This window comes from Leuciscus leuciscus, assembly GCF_965113295.1.
Source record: "Leuciscus leuciscus genome assembly, chromosome: 7".
Taxonomy (NCBI): domain Eukaryota; kingdom Metazoa; phylum Chordata; class Actinopteri; order Cypriniformes; family Leuciscidae; genus Leuciscus; species Leuciscus leuciscus.
The window spans coordinates 6,088,172-6,103,008 of NC_138731.1; the positions used below are offsets into that span (position 1 = coordinate 6,088,172).

The 14,837-nt window shown below is 40.8% G+C and overlaps 1 protein-coding gene across 1 annotated transcript in view; it reads right to left on the reverse strand.

The window, feature by feature from the left end:
* Positions 1-14,837, reverse strand: part of dip2a (disco-interacting protein 2 homolog A) — a 162,527-nt gene that overhangs the window by 2,802 nt on the left and 144,888 nt on the right. Inside the window, 10 exon segments of the mRNA XM_082176032.1 lie at positions 4,268-4,325; positions 4,718-4,779; positions 7,733-7,903; positions 8,901-9,069; positions 11,557-11,687; positions 11,809-11,918; positions 12,402-12,513; positions 13,901-14,022; positions 14,119-14,242; positions 14,777-14,836. Of these exon segments, the coding sequence (XP_082032158.1) occupies positions 4,268-4,325; positions 4,718-4,779; positions 7,733-7,903; positions 8,901-9,069; positions 11,557-11,687; positions 11,809-11,918; positions 12,402-12,513; positions 13,901-14,022; positions 14,119-14,242; positions 14,777-14,836 (1,119 nt within the window).

A 14,837-nucleotide genomic window follows, 5' to 3' on the forward strand; every position in this document is an offset into this window, starting at 1 on the left:
GCACCCGGATGAGCCAGGCTGGGTAGCATTAGAAGACCTTGCTACGACAAAGCCCAGGGGAGAGAGAGACGTCAGTTGCTCCAGGGAGAGATCCGTGCAGAGGCAGAAGAGGAACGATGGAGTAGGACGGTGGCTATGTGTAAGCAGGGAGCTTGGACTAATTGGGACAGTGCAGTGGCCCACAAGATCACCCGGGCAGAGCTTTGGAAGTCAGATCTAGCTAGACTCACGTTTCTGATCCAGTCAATCTATAGTGCCCTTCCAAGTCCATCTAATTTGTATTGCTGGGGTCTAGCCAACATGCCCACTGCCCACTGAGCCTGAGAAGAGGTTCCCTGGAGCACATCTTGAGCTGCTGCCCGAAAGCATTGGGAGAGGGGAGGTACAGATGGTACCATGAACAGGTGCTGAAAACAGTTGCTGATACCCTCTGCACTGGAATTAATCAGAGTAAATATCAGCATACAACAAGGCACAACATATTACGTCTTAAAATCTGACTGTTCTAAGCAAGTGGTTGTGTTGGAACTCACTGTCCTCTGGGAAGACTGGATGGAGGAGGCCCATGAGCGTAAAAGGGGGAAATATCTCGAGGTGGTTAGAGGGATGTAGGAGACATGGTTGGAAGGCCCATTGAGGTTGGCTGCAGGGGTTTTGCAGTCTTTACATCGGGCATTCGGTGTCACGAATTCTGAGAGGGAGGACCCAGATGCAGAATAATCAAGGGGTGTTATTTATTGACAACAAAGTAACAGCACAAGATAGGTGAGGTAGGAACACAGTCCAAACAATAGGGCAGGGCACACAACTGGAGAACAGGTAGCTTGAGGGCACAAAACTGCAGAACAGGTAGGTCAAGGGAACCCAACTGGAGAACAGGTTGGTCGAGGGCACACAACTGGAGAACAGGTAGCTCGAGGGCACACAACTGGAGAACAGGTTTGTCAAGGGCACACAACTGGAGAACAGGTAGGTCGAGGGAACCCAACTGGAGAACAGGTAGGTCAAGGGAACCCAACTGGAGAACAGGTAGCTCGAGGGCACACAACTAGAGAACAGGTAGGTCAAGGGAACCCAACTGGAGAACAGGTAGCTCGAGGGCACACAACTGGAGAACAGGTTTGTCAAGGGCACACAACTGCAGAACAGGTTGGTCAAGGGCACACAACTGGAGAACAGGTTGGTCGAGGGCACACAACTGGAGAACAGGTTGGTCAAGGGCACACAACTGGAGAACAGGTTGGTCGAGGGCACACAACTGCAGAACAGGTTGGTCGAGGGCACACAACTGGAGAACATGTTGGTCAAGGGCACCCAACTGGAGGATAGGTAAGTCGAGGGCACACAACTGGAGGACAGGTTGGTCAAGGGCACACAACTGGAGGACAGATTGGTCGAGGGCACACAACTGGAGAACAAGTAGGTCGAGGGCACCCACCTGGAGAACAGGTTGGTCGAGGGTACCCAACTGGAGAACAGGTAGGTCGAGGGCACCCAACTGGAGAACAGGTTGGTCGAGGGTACCCAACTGGAGAACAGGTTGGTCGAGGGTACCCAACTGGAGAACAGGTTGGTCGAGGGTACCCAACTGGAGAACAGGTTGGTCGAGGGTACCCAACTGGAGAACAGGTAGGTCGAGGGCACCCAACTGGAGAACAGATAGGTCGAGGGTACCCAACTGGAGAACAGGTAGGTCGAGGGCACACAACTGGAGAACAGGTAGGTCGAGGGAACCCAACTGGAGAACAGGTAGGTCAAGGGCACCCAACTGGAGAACAGGTAGGTCGGGATGAGACAGCAAAGATGTGACGGCCAAAGATGGAGACAAGGCAGCAGCTCAGGGAACCAGAGGCTCAGGGAACCAGACTAGCTGCCAGACCAGGAGATTCAACGGCCAGGGAGCAATATGAGACAACACACAAGACAAGACTCAACAGGCCAAGACAACAAGATATAAAAGCAAAATAAAATGAAAATAAATAAACATGAGGATCAGATGATCAAGAAAACGAGGACTAAACAAGGACTACATTTACATTTATTCATTTAGCTGACGCTTTTATCCAAAGCGACTTACAATTGCTATATACTGTATGTCAGAGGTCGCACGCCTCTGGAGCAACTAGGGGTTAAGTGTCTTGCTCAGGGACACATTGATGTCTCACAGTGGATTCGAACCCGGGTCTCTCACACCAAAGGCATGCATCTTATCCATTGCGCCACAACCACCCTAAACAACTAAACAAGGGGGTGTGGTAACGGGAAACAAGGAGGTGGGAATAGAAGAGCACATGGCCAACACAAACAAAGACAGAGCCATGTGGTCAGACACAGGGCAAACAAAGAAACGTTGAAAATTCACAAGACGGACAAGACTGCCAGGGCAGAACCCTGACATTCAGTCTCCTTGGCATCAGAGTATTGCAGGAAAGGAAAGCCGGCAATAACATAATCAGAGCTGCAGAAAAAGTGTCAAGGTGGCTCTGGATTAAGAAGGGTGAGCCATGGTGTAGCTAGCGGTAGCGCCACTTGGATTGATCACCCGCGGCTGGGTCGCCCGAGTGAGGGTGTCTGATGATCTAAGACCCGAAACACCCCATGACCACTGATGATGTGTCCAAGGAGCACCAGTTGGTGTTTAAAAAAAACATGTAGTTACAAGGTTAATCATAGTTAGTAAAATGTCTAAAGTGGACTGTTGAAATAAAGTGCCAAAAAAATCAAATCTTATTTTTTCAAATAAATCTGAAGCAGCACAACTATTTTCGACATTGATAATAACCAGAAATGTTTCTTGAGCAGCAAATCAGCATATTAGAATGATTTCTGAAGGATCATGTGACAAATTCAGCTTTGATCACAGGAATAAAATTACAGTTTATATTACATTTTATATTTTACAATATATTCAATTATACCATGGTCTGGGTGAATACTCGATTCTGATTGGCTTCAGGGTGTCCATTAAAAAGTGATAGAGGACACCTAGTAAAGGAGTTCTGGTGAAACTGACTGTTTACCCGTTCAAAATTAAAGGCAGGGTAGGTAGGATTTTTCTAAAAAAAAAAACATTCCAAATTTGTTTAAACTGTCTTTATAAACCAATACATAATTAAAATGTAAGTACTCTGAAAAAGAGAGTATAAAAATCTCTATATAACCTATAAAAGTATAAGATGGCTTTTAGTAGGCTACTCACTATCAAGCTAGCATATCGATACTGGTAAAGTTTAAAATATATTTTGTTTGATTCGGTAACGAGCTATATTTATAGGTAACGACCTATATATTTATAAGGCAAAGCTAAAAACAGGTTGCATTGATACACGTTTTTCCATTACCATCAGTTACACTGTGATGAAGGTGAATTTCGTGTAAGATTCATAACATACAGTATACGGTGTTTTGCATGTAAGAGTTTCCATGATGAAAACATTGTTGACTCTGATGAGGACTAACGTTACACTCCGGAGACAAGGAGCTGCTACCGCATCGTCAGTTCGAGGACAGGTCCGGGGTCGAGGGCGAAGCAGAGGAGGTCGTTCAAGAGTGCGGGCAACCAGGGTCCGAGGAAGTAGTTTTTGCCTTGTTTGCCTTCGCTGACTGCATATGCAGGTGCTTTGAATTTTGAATGCTCTTTCTCTGCCATAATTTTACTCTTCGTAGGTTCCGCGCCTCTCTTGCACTCCTCAAATCAAACGGGTGCGCGCGCATATGGGCAGATCTTCTAGCAACAGTGGTGGTAGCCATGGTTGCGAGAGAGAGTGACAGTCGCCCAAACCAATCAATTGTTTCGTCCGGAATGGAAATAATGAGCTGTGTTTATTGCAGATTAAAAGGTCTACAGTCACTCGATTTTTATAGTCTCTTTTTCAGAGCACTTACATATTAATTATGTATTGGTATATAAAGACAGTTTAAACAAATTTGAAATAATATTTTTTTAGAAAAATCCTACCTACCCTACCTTTAATAAATAAATGCGCTGGCTACATCAGCTGTGAGTAACCATAGCAACAGGCAGTAAACTGAAGGGTTCTACGAGCTGAGCCGTCGTCCATTAATACCTGACAATGGACACCTCGAAGGGCATTAACCCTTACATAGAAAACATAAATTTATATTACTGTTTTTACTATATGTTCTATCAAATAAATGAGAATAAAATACTTTTTTCAAAAACATAAAAAATAGTCATTATTTCAAACTGTTGGTTTATATATTTATTGATAACATACTACATATACAGTATATTCTGTATTCTCACCTTCCCAGACTCCATCAGTGGCAGACTGTGTGGTGAGCCTCTCTCGACTAATCGCACTCTGAGCAATGTAAAAAAAAGAGACAGAGATCAATAATAATTACAGATTTCTGTAAATTACATCTATAATGAGACTGCTGACCTTCCTTTACCTCTTAACCCACCCTTAAACTGACCCATACCACCAAACCTGTCCTAACCTCACCTGTATCACCTCAATATCAGCTCAAGTGTTTTACAATACAACATCAACACAAGAAGAACATTTAACCTAACACTTATTTATATTTTAAATAACATAGTAGTTAAAGACACCTAATATAAAGTGGGAACAAATTTTCAGATTAAGAGTCTAATTTTAATTAGACATATTAACATATTAGTTAATAACTACCTGCACATTATATATAGTTATATAAGCATCAGGAAAAGCAGAAGTGTGTGTTGTAGCACCTGTCATGCCGCAGGGCCCTCATGTCTAGATATACTGTGGTGGGGTCCGGCCCAGAGGTGCCCTAGAAACAAACAACAGCACTATCACTGCAAGCATGTAATATAGTAAAGTGTGTCATTTTTTATCTGCTTTTCTTAATATGCAGAGACAACTATAATCCACTGGCATGTTAAACTAGTGGCTCTGTGGCACTATCAAGGCAAGCTCTGTTTGTTTGACCAGTTCCACACAGAAACACGGGCTTAACCAATGGTGTGAGTTTCTGATTGGGCTAAGCTCTGATGCTTAGGGCAACCTGTTTGAAAACAGTCAATATATTTTAAGCAAAATGTAGAAATTACACACTTTACCTTCATAACATATGTAAGAAACAGAGAGAAGTTTGTCATAATTTTTTTTAAAGGGATAGTCATTTACCAGAAAAAGTCAATTCTGTCATCATTTCAGGCGTGTTCGTGCTAAAGACGATAACTATAACTATAAAGATTTAATAATTGTTCTAATTCTATGAGAATAGCGAATTCCACACCACAACTATAATGATAAGGACACAGAAGAATGATATAGATGGATTAGTCTCAGAACGATTTTTTAGAGCTGATGAATGATAAAAACATTGCACTGCAAAAAATAAAAATGCTTTTTTTTTTTCTTCTTTTTTTCTTGTTGCCAGTCCAAATATCTTCAAATTCTTAAATCAAGATGCATTTACTAGATGAGTAAAATGACATAAGATACTGTGTCTTGTTTTCCGGAAGAAAAAAAAAACTAAATTAAGTGCATTTTTGCTTAAAACAAGAAAAATTATCTGGCAATATGGTAAGAAAAATTATCTTAATTCAAACAGAAACAAGATTATTTTTCTCACCCCATTGGCAGATAATTTTGCTTGTTTTAGGCAAAAACTCATATAATTTTGATTAACAAAAAACAAGAAATATCTTGTCATTTTACTACTTTCGTAAATGCATCTTGATTTAAGAATTTTTTGATATTTGGACTGGAAACAAGACAAACACACTGAGTGCGGCAGCCAATTAGCCAAGCAGAATTCACCCACATTTTAAGAGCTTGAGCATTTAAAGTTGAACTGTGTGTGCGCTCATAATGAACAGAGCGTTACCATCCGCTGGTGTGGACGCTGATAAAGTTATAATTTTTGCTGTGAACAAGCCTTTACTTGCCATCATGTCATTCCTAACCTTTGACTTTTCTTCATGAATGCTGGTAACCAAACAGGTTCGGTTTGCACTGACCTCCATTGTAAGGACAAAAATATATGGAAGTCAATGGCCACTGAAACAGTTTGGTTACCAACATTCTTCAAAATATCTTCTATTATGTTCCACAGGCCATACAGGTTTGGAACCACATGAGGATCAATGATGACAGAAATGTCACTTTTGGGTGGACTATCACTTTAAATATATATATATTTAATGGTACTCTTATAGGATGGAATGAGGCATACCAGCGGTTACAATGGTCAGCATCATGAATAACCACTGCACTGCAAACACAGCTCCTATAAAAGCAGATCTACTCTACAAGCACAAGCATTGCTTTGGCAAAGCCTACAGTAGATATACATTAAGAGCAGGGCCAAGCACAAAAGCTGTGAAGAGGCAGCGCAGGCGTATGAACACATCTGTCACTGATAGTGTATAAAGAGGTGTGTCCCAATATATATATATAATGACCAAAATAATGCCTATTAATATTATTAATACCTAATAGATATTAATCTAGTCACATTAAAGTCATATTTCAGAAAAAAAAAACGTATTTTGTTAAAAATATTTTTAGATTTTCTAAGTAAATAAAATAAAATACCTTAATATTTATATTTAAATCTACTTACTTTTCTGAAATAAAACACGGCAACAGTGCTGGCACAAATAATGTATATAATAAAAAGTAATCCCAAAGTATTAGGTACTCAGACATTGGAAGCAAAGCATTATGTCATGCACATGAGCATTTACACACACACACACACACACACACACACACACACACACACACACACACACACACACACACACACACACACACACACACACACACACACACACACACACACGAGAAGCAGAGCTTTTCAATTGTCCTGAAGCCCCTGCTAGCACCCGTGCGCTCCCCCTCGGGGTCACAGTACACACACACACACACACACACACACACACACACGAGAAGCAGAGCTTTTCAAGCGTCCTGAAGCCCCTGCTAGCACCCGTGCGCTCCCCCTCGGGGTCACAGTACACACACACACACACACACACACACACACACACACACACACACACACACACACACACACACACACACACACACACACACACACACGAGAAGCAGAGCTTTTCAAGCGTCCTGAAGCCCCTGCTAGCACCCGTGCGCTCCCCCTCGGGGTCACAGTACACACACACACACACACACACACACAGACACACACACACACACACACACGAGAAGCAGAGCTTTTCAAGCGTCCTGAAGCCCCTGCTAGCACCCGTGCGCTCCCCCTCGGGGTCACAGTACCTGCTCTGCCAGCTTGCCCAGCCTGTTGGGCTACGACGAGAGCGCATGGGGCAGCAGACAGACACAGGCGCACATTTAATACACAAACAGATACATATACTGTACATACAGTTACAGACAGGTAACCAGGCCAGTCAAACAGAGCATTTAAAAACAGTAACAACAGATAAAGGCCTGTTCACACCAAGAGTGATGCCACAGCTTTACAAATAATTTTTTTTATGGCAAAACTATTCACACCACGCATAACTTTGGAGAAATTGAGGATTTCCAAACAAAAGTGCAGATTTAAGTGTTGTGATCCACGCATAGCTAAAGCGTAGTGGATGTGTTATCACCAGCTCGACATCTATCTCTGAGTATAACGGACACAAGACCCAGAGAGAGTTCAGTAATAATCGGTGTGAACACACTCGGTGTGAACAGGCCTTTTAAACGCACACCTACTGTACATAAAGACAGGTGAAGCGGTCCCTCACCTGAAGACAGATGGCCACATTGACCCTGCAGCCGAAGGTGGTGCTGACGGCCCGGGTCGAGAGCCCCAGGTCTTTGAAGATCTTGGAGAAGGTCTGAGTAAGTGCGATGCGAGGACGTTCCTCGGCCACCACCATACAGGTCCGCACACACGACAGATTCACGTTCCGTAACTGATGGAACAAGTCACACACACAGACGACATGATTTATGGCCTTTAACTGATGCAGGTCAAACTACTGTGAGCTAAACGGGACGTCCTACAATATGTTGATACACAGATTGGAAATACAGTCCAAGAAAAAGGAAAAACAGAACCTGGATTTTTTTAATAATAAAGTAAAACTATTATATTAATAATTTAGGTAAAAAATAATAACCATTAATATTTATTTATTAAATTTATTAAACGCTGACGGCACTGAAATACATCCTTATTTTATGTTTTTGACAGAAGTCTCTTCTGCTCACCAAGGCTGCATTTATTTGATCAAAATACAGTAAAAACAGTGAAATGTTATTATAATTTAAATTAGTTGTAATATATAGTAAAATGTAATTTACAACGCAAATCACAAAAAGGATCAAAGCTGAATGTTCAGCATCATTACTCCAGTCTTCAGTGTCACATGATCCTTCAGAAATCACTCTAATATGATGATTTGATGCTGAAGAAACATTTATGATTATTATCAGTGTTGAAAACAGTCGTGCTGATTCATATTTCTGTGGAAACTATGATGCATTTTATTTTTCAAGATTCTTTGATGAATAGAAAGTTCAAAAGAACAGCATTGGAAAAGAATAATTTGTAACATTATAAATGTCTTTACTGTCACTTTTGAACAATTTAATGCATCCTTGCTGAAAAAAAGCACTGATTTCTTTCAAAACAAAGATTGAATGTCATAATAAAATACGACTATGTGTCACATTATGTAGACTAAAGGTGCGGTCACACTATATGTGTGATATTTTGCATTTTGAATATATTGTTAAGCGATCAATAATGTAGACACTTTCAAACCAATCAGTCGGCACGATGAATTGGCATGACCAACTTGAACATGAGTGAAATCCGCATGGGGATTCACGTGAAAAGGACTGGATTCGTCCACGAACACCAGTAAATGTGACGGCACCTGAAGAGTGTGTAAGTGTAAGACTGACCCGCAGAGCTTCAGTCTGGGAGCCCAGGCCTTTGGTGCACATCTCCATCACCGAATACGAACAGAAGGTCACTCGTGCTTTATACTGGCTGACCGCAGAGAGCCACAGAGACGCATTGGTCTCCAGCTCCAGAGGAGGGACCAGAATAGACTGATGGCCTGAGTACACACTGCAAACACACACATTTGCATTACATTAAAGGGACAGTTCACTCAAATGAAAATTAGCCCATGATTTACTCTCCCTCAAGTCATCCTAGGTGTATATGACATTTTTCTTTCAGACGAATACAATCAGAGTTATATTAAAAAATGTCCTGGCTCTTCCAAGCTTTATAATGGCAGTGAATGACTGTTTATGTTTTGAAGTCCATAAAAGTGCATCTATCCATGATAAAAGTGCATCTATCCATGATAAAAGTGCATCTATCCATGATAAAAGTGCATCTGTCCATCATAAAAGTGCATCTGTCCATGATAAAAGTGCATCTGTCCATCATAAAAGTGCATCTATCCATCATAAAAGTGCATCTATCCATCATAAAAGTGCATCTATCCATCATAAAAGTGCATCTATCCATGATAAAAGTGCATCTATCTATCATAAAAGTGCATCTATCCATCATAAAAGTGCATCTATCCATCATAAAAGTGCATCTATCCATCATAAAAGTGCATCTATCCATGATAAAAGTGCATCTATCCATGATAAAAGTGCATCTATCCATGATAAAAGTGCATCTATCCATCATAAAAGTGCATCTATCCATCATAAAAGTGCATCTATCCATCATAAAAGTGCATCTATCCATCATAAAAGTGCATCTATCCATGATAAAAGTGCATCTATCCATGATAAAAGTGCATCTATCCATGATAAAAGTGCATCTATCCATGATAAAAGTGCATATATCCATGATAAAAGTGCATCTATCCATGATAAAAGTGCATCTATCCATGATAAAAGTGCATCTATCCATGATAAAAGTGCATCTATCCATGATAAAAGTGCATATATCCATGATAAAAGTGCATCTATCATTAGAGATGCACCGATTACAATTTTCTAGGCCGATTCCGATTTCCGATTTTTCATTGAGTTTGACCTGCCGATACCGATTTTAGCCGATTCCGATTAAATTTTTTTCTAACCACTTTACAGCACACACCAATATTTATTTTCGATCTTTTCTTTAACCCTTTCACGCGTAAGTTTAAAATATTCTAACTGACACCCCCACCCCCGAGTGAGTTTTTTCAAGGCGAACGTTCCCTTTAATGTTTCCATGGCGACGCGTCACGCGATACACCGCAGCCACAATAATACTGTATGACAGATGTGTCGCTTTTATTTCGCTTTTCCTTTTTTATTCAAAATATTCACAAACTTGCTTACCATGTCATCAACTAGCCTATCTGATATTCCGATTCTCAAATACGTGTAAGTGAGTGTGTTTGGTCGTTTAAAAACCTTTATAAATAATCTTGATCTATAACATGAGATGGGCGTCCGCAATGTTGTCCTGTCAGTCGGATTTACAGCATGTGAATTCATCAGTTTCTCCCGAAATAAATGCAAGAAAGTGGCCGGTGAACGGAGAAGAATAGAGTAAACTTTATAGTTACTTCCACTGTGTTTGTCTGATATGAATAACACATGTCGGCAAATTATATTTGAATAGATTGTTATTGCTGCTTCCACAGACATCAGTGTGTATTTTACAAACTCCAAATGTATTGTTTTACTCGTGCTAATGTGTATTTAAATATCTGAAACCTAAAATAAACATTATGAGGTTGAAAACACTGCTTAGTTGTGATGACAGCGCTGAACGCGTCCGACTCTGGCTCAGCGCCAGCCAACGCGCGAAAGCAGTTTGAATCTGGCATTTATGCGACGTCACTGAACATTTTAAATGTGGCACCGTACTCTCAGGCACAGAAATAAAAATCCCATATATGAGACTGTCACTGTACCGCTCAAAAGGTTAATCATGCGGCGCCCGAGTTAATTTGACCGGCATAAAATCGGCATATGTCAGACTGACCGGCCGGTCGCCGGTCATGGCCGATCACGTGAAAATCGGCCAATTTCCGGTCACCAGCCGATCAATCGGTGCATCTCTATCATCATAAAAGTGCATCTATCCATCATAAACGTGCATCTATCCATGATAAAAGTGCATCTATCCATCATAAACGTGCATCTATCCATGATAAAAGTGCATCTATCCATCATAAACGTGCATCTATCCATGATAAAAGTGCATCTATCCATCATAAAAGTGCATCTATCCATCATAAAAGTGCATCTATCCATCATAAAAGTGCATCTATCCATCATAAACGTGCATCTATCCATCATAAAAGTGCATCTATCCATCATAAAAGTGCATCTATCCATCATAAAAGTGCAGGATGAGTGCACTTTTATAATGAATGGATGCACTTTTATGATGGATAGATGCACTTTTATGGACTTCAAAACAGAAACAGCCATATTTCTTAATATAACTCTGATTGTATTCGTCTGAAGGAGGAATGTCACCTAGGATGACTTGAGGGTGAGTAAATCATCATTTTCATTTTTGGGTGAACTGTCCCTTTCCCCATGATTTAACTGGCCTCCCAGCCGAAGCGTGACGTTCGTCTCTCACCTGCAGAGACACCAGAGGGCGAAGCCCAGGCCACAGTAGGGGTCCAGGCAGATGGCGATCTGGCGGGACGGGTACAGCTCACACTGCAGCTTTATAGAGCGACACAAGGCACTGGTGGCAGCATGGGACATCTGAGACAAACACATGCTGTTAGAAGTGCCAAGCCCACATTTTCAGATGAAAGTGTTACTGTCCCGTGGATGATGATGATGATGATGATGATGATGATGATGACGGGTTAGACAGATTCACCTTGACTCCAGCCAGGATTCCTGTGGTCGACACACTGAAGTCCAGGTAGGCGAGCATCTCTGGGGTGGGGGGTTTGTAGATCTGAGGGATCCTCTTTCTCGGGAGATCATCTGAAATGGAACCAATAAACCTAATTTAAAGAAGAGCTATTATGCTTTTTTACTTTCTGTAGTGTGTAATGTTGCTGGATGAGGATGAAAAAGTCCCTCCAGCGGGAGTTCGTCTCTATTTCTGAACTCCTGAAACGCCTCCATTGTAGTCTTGAGTTTCTTCCGGGAACGAACACGTCACAATATTCCTCATTTAAATAATTCATACGCAGAATAAAGGGGCGGGGCCTGGTTGAGTTAGTTAGTAGTGTGTTAAACTGGTGGTTATGGTAAGGGGTGGGACATTTCCCAAACACACTCTCGACCAATCACAACACACTGCTCCAGCCGACCAATCAGAGCACAGTGTGCATTTCAGAAGGAGGGGCTTCATAGAGACAGGAACTAATACTTTGTAAAAAGGCATAATATGGGCTCTTTAATATTTCTTTTACATACAATGGGAACTATCCAATAGTACTATGGTGGAAGTGATGTCTTTACCTGTGTCCAGTATCAGCGGCCACGCTTTAACGTCCACAGCAGCCGCTGCCTCTTTGGATTTCAGTAGTTTCATTATTGCTTGTGTTGTCAGAATACATACAGACTTACTGACCTGTCAATCATATGCAGTGAGAGAGTACAGTTACAGTCACAAGAGAGTGATCAACGATCAGATCAGTAGCTAAAGGACAATATAATACTTATTAGTCATATTAAAGACTTCATAAATATTTATCTACTGTGGTCCCAAAAAAGTATATGGAGATTAAAGATTTTGGTAGAAAAAGATGGACCACGTCATTAAATAAAATGCAAAAATGGAGTATTAAAAAGCAAAGTTCTGGCATCATTTGTTTGCAGAATCACTTGATATGTATTTCATTTAATAAAATGATTTTAAAATAAAATAAAATAAAATGAGTCAGGTTCAATTTGTTACATTAGGTGTATTTACAGCATTATAAATATACTATTGTTCATTATTAATTCATGTTTATTCATGAGACATTAATATTAATTCACACAACTTAAAAATTTAAAATATATACTGTATATACACATTATATTATCTTTGTAGAAAATCTAGAATTTTATAATAATATAATGTCTAGAATTGTACATAAATCTAGAATTATATTATGTTTATATTGATCTAGATTCAACTGAATAATATATTTAAAACCAATTAAAAAAAATTAAAATTATTGAAAATAAGTAAAAAATACATTTAAAAAATGAATAAATAATAATAGTAAATGAATTAATCCTGTAAAAAAAAAAAAATTATATTATATCTAGAATTGTATATGAATTTAGAATTATATTATGCTTATATTAATCTAGATTCAAATAAATAATACATTTAAAACAATTAAATAAATAAAAAAATACGTAAAAATCATTAAAAAAAATTATAAATAATAATAGTAAATTAATTAATCCTGTAAAAGAAAAAAATTGTTGATACCTGATGAATCAAATAATATGAACTAAATATGAACTTTATCAAATACAATAAAGACTGTGCGGGTCACAAGGCGGAGCCGGTGTTTCTGTTCATCGGCTACAATGCAACAATATGATTCGTGGATAGTGACAAAACGTGTTGTGATTAATTCACCCAAAATTCAATTTACTGTGTGAGAAAAAATTCACGTTTTCAGAGTTTTAGCATCAGTACTACATTAAACTACTATATATAATGCTGAATAAAATGTAAAGTCATGCAATGGGGGAATATTTGTGGGTCCTGATAATGCCAAATATCTGATGTTACCAGTAAAAAGTGCTACATTATTTTAAATATATCTAGTCAGTGTCAGAGACATCAAGCATATTCATCTACAATAATTCAGTATTTTCCGCTTGAGAATCATGAATATTGTTATTGTGGTGTCTCTATTGTCCTGTTCATTGAGTTGAGTATGGTGATCTGTATTGAATGGTGACATGAGGGTATGGTTCCACCACTAGTACACCGCGCTCAGAGCTCCGGTTACCTCGACGATCATCTTGACGGTGGGCAGGGTTGTGGTTAAGTTCTGTGGGTGCGGAGGCCTGACGGTGACGGGAACGCAGCCGGCGTACAGGCACCCGTAGAAAGTGGCGATCAGATCAATCCCTGCAGAGTAGAGGACAGAGGAATGAGGACCTGAGAGAGGACAGGCCTTCATCAGACCCCAGTATATGAGTGTGTGTGTGTGTGTGTGTCTCTCACCAGGAGGATAAACCAGTGCCACATGATCTCCAGTGTTCAGCCGGCCTCGTTCCATCAGCGCTATCGCCACTCGCTCCGCACGCTTGTGCAGCTGAACACACGACGCTGTGTTGGCCACCGTGCCCTGAACACACACACACACACACACACACACACACACACACACATTGGGATCGAGCATGTAATTTGGGTTGCATGTAAACGGTGAGTAATATACTCAGAGACATTAGAGAGAGAGAGAGAGAGAGAGACGAGAGAGGAGAGAGAGAGCGAGAGAGAGAGAGAGAGAGCGAGAGAGAGAGAGAGAGAGAGAGAGGGAGGAGAGAGAGAGAGATGAGAGAGAGAGAGACGAGAGAGAGAGAGAGAGAGAGAGAGAGAGAGCGAGAGAGAGAGAGAGAGAGAGAGAGAGAGTGAGAGAGAGAGAGAGAGAGAGAGAGAGAGACGAGAGAGAGAGAGAGACGGAGAGAGAGAGAGAGAGAGAGAGAGGAGAGGACGAGAGAGAGAGAGAGACGAGAGAGAGAGAGAGAGAGAGAGAGAGAGACGAGAGAGAGAGAGAGAGCGAGAGAGAGAGAGACGAGAGAGAGAGAGAGAGAGAGAGAGAGGAGAGAGAGAGAGAGAGGAGAGAGAGAGAGAGAGAGAGAGAGAGAGAGAGAGATACCTTGGCGTTGAGCAGTAGAAACAGAGGGTGATCTGGAGTGGCCTGAGCTCTCCACTGCAGG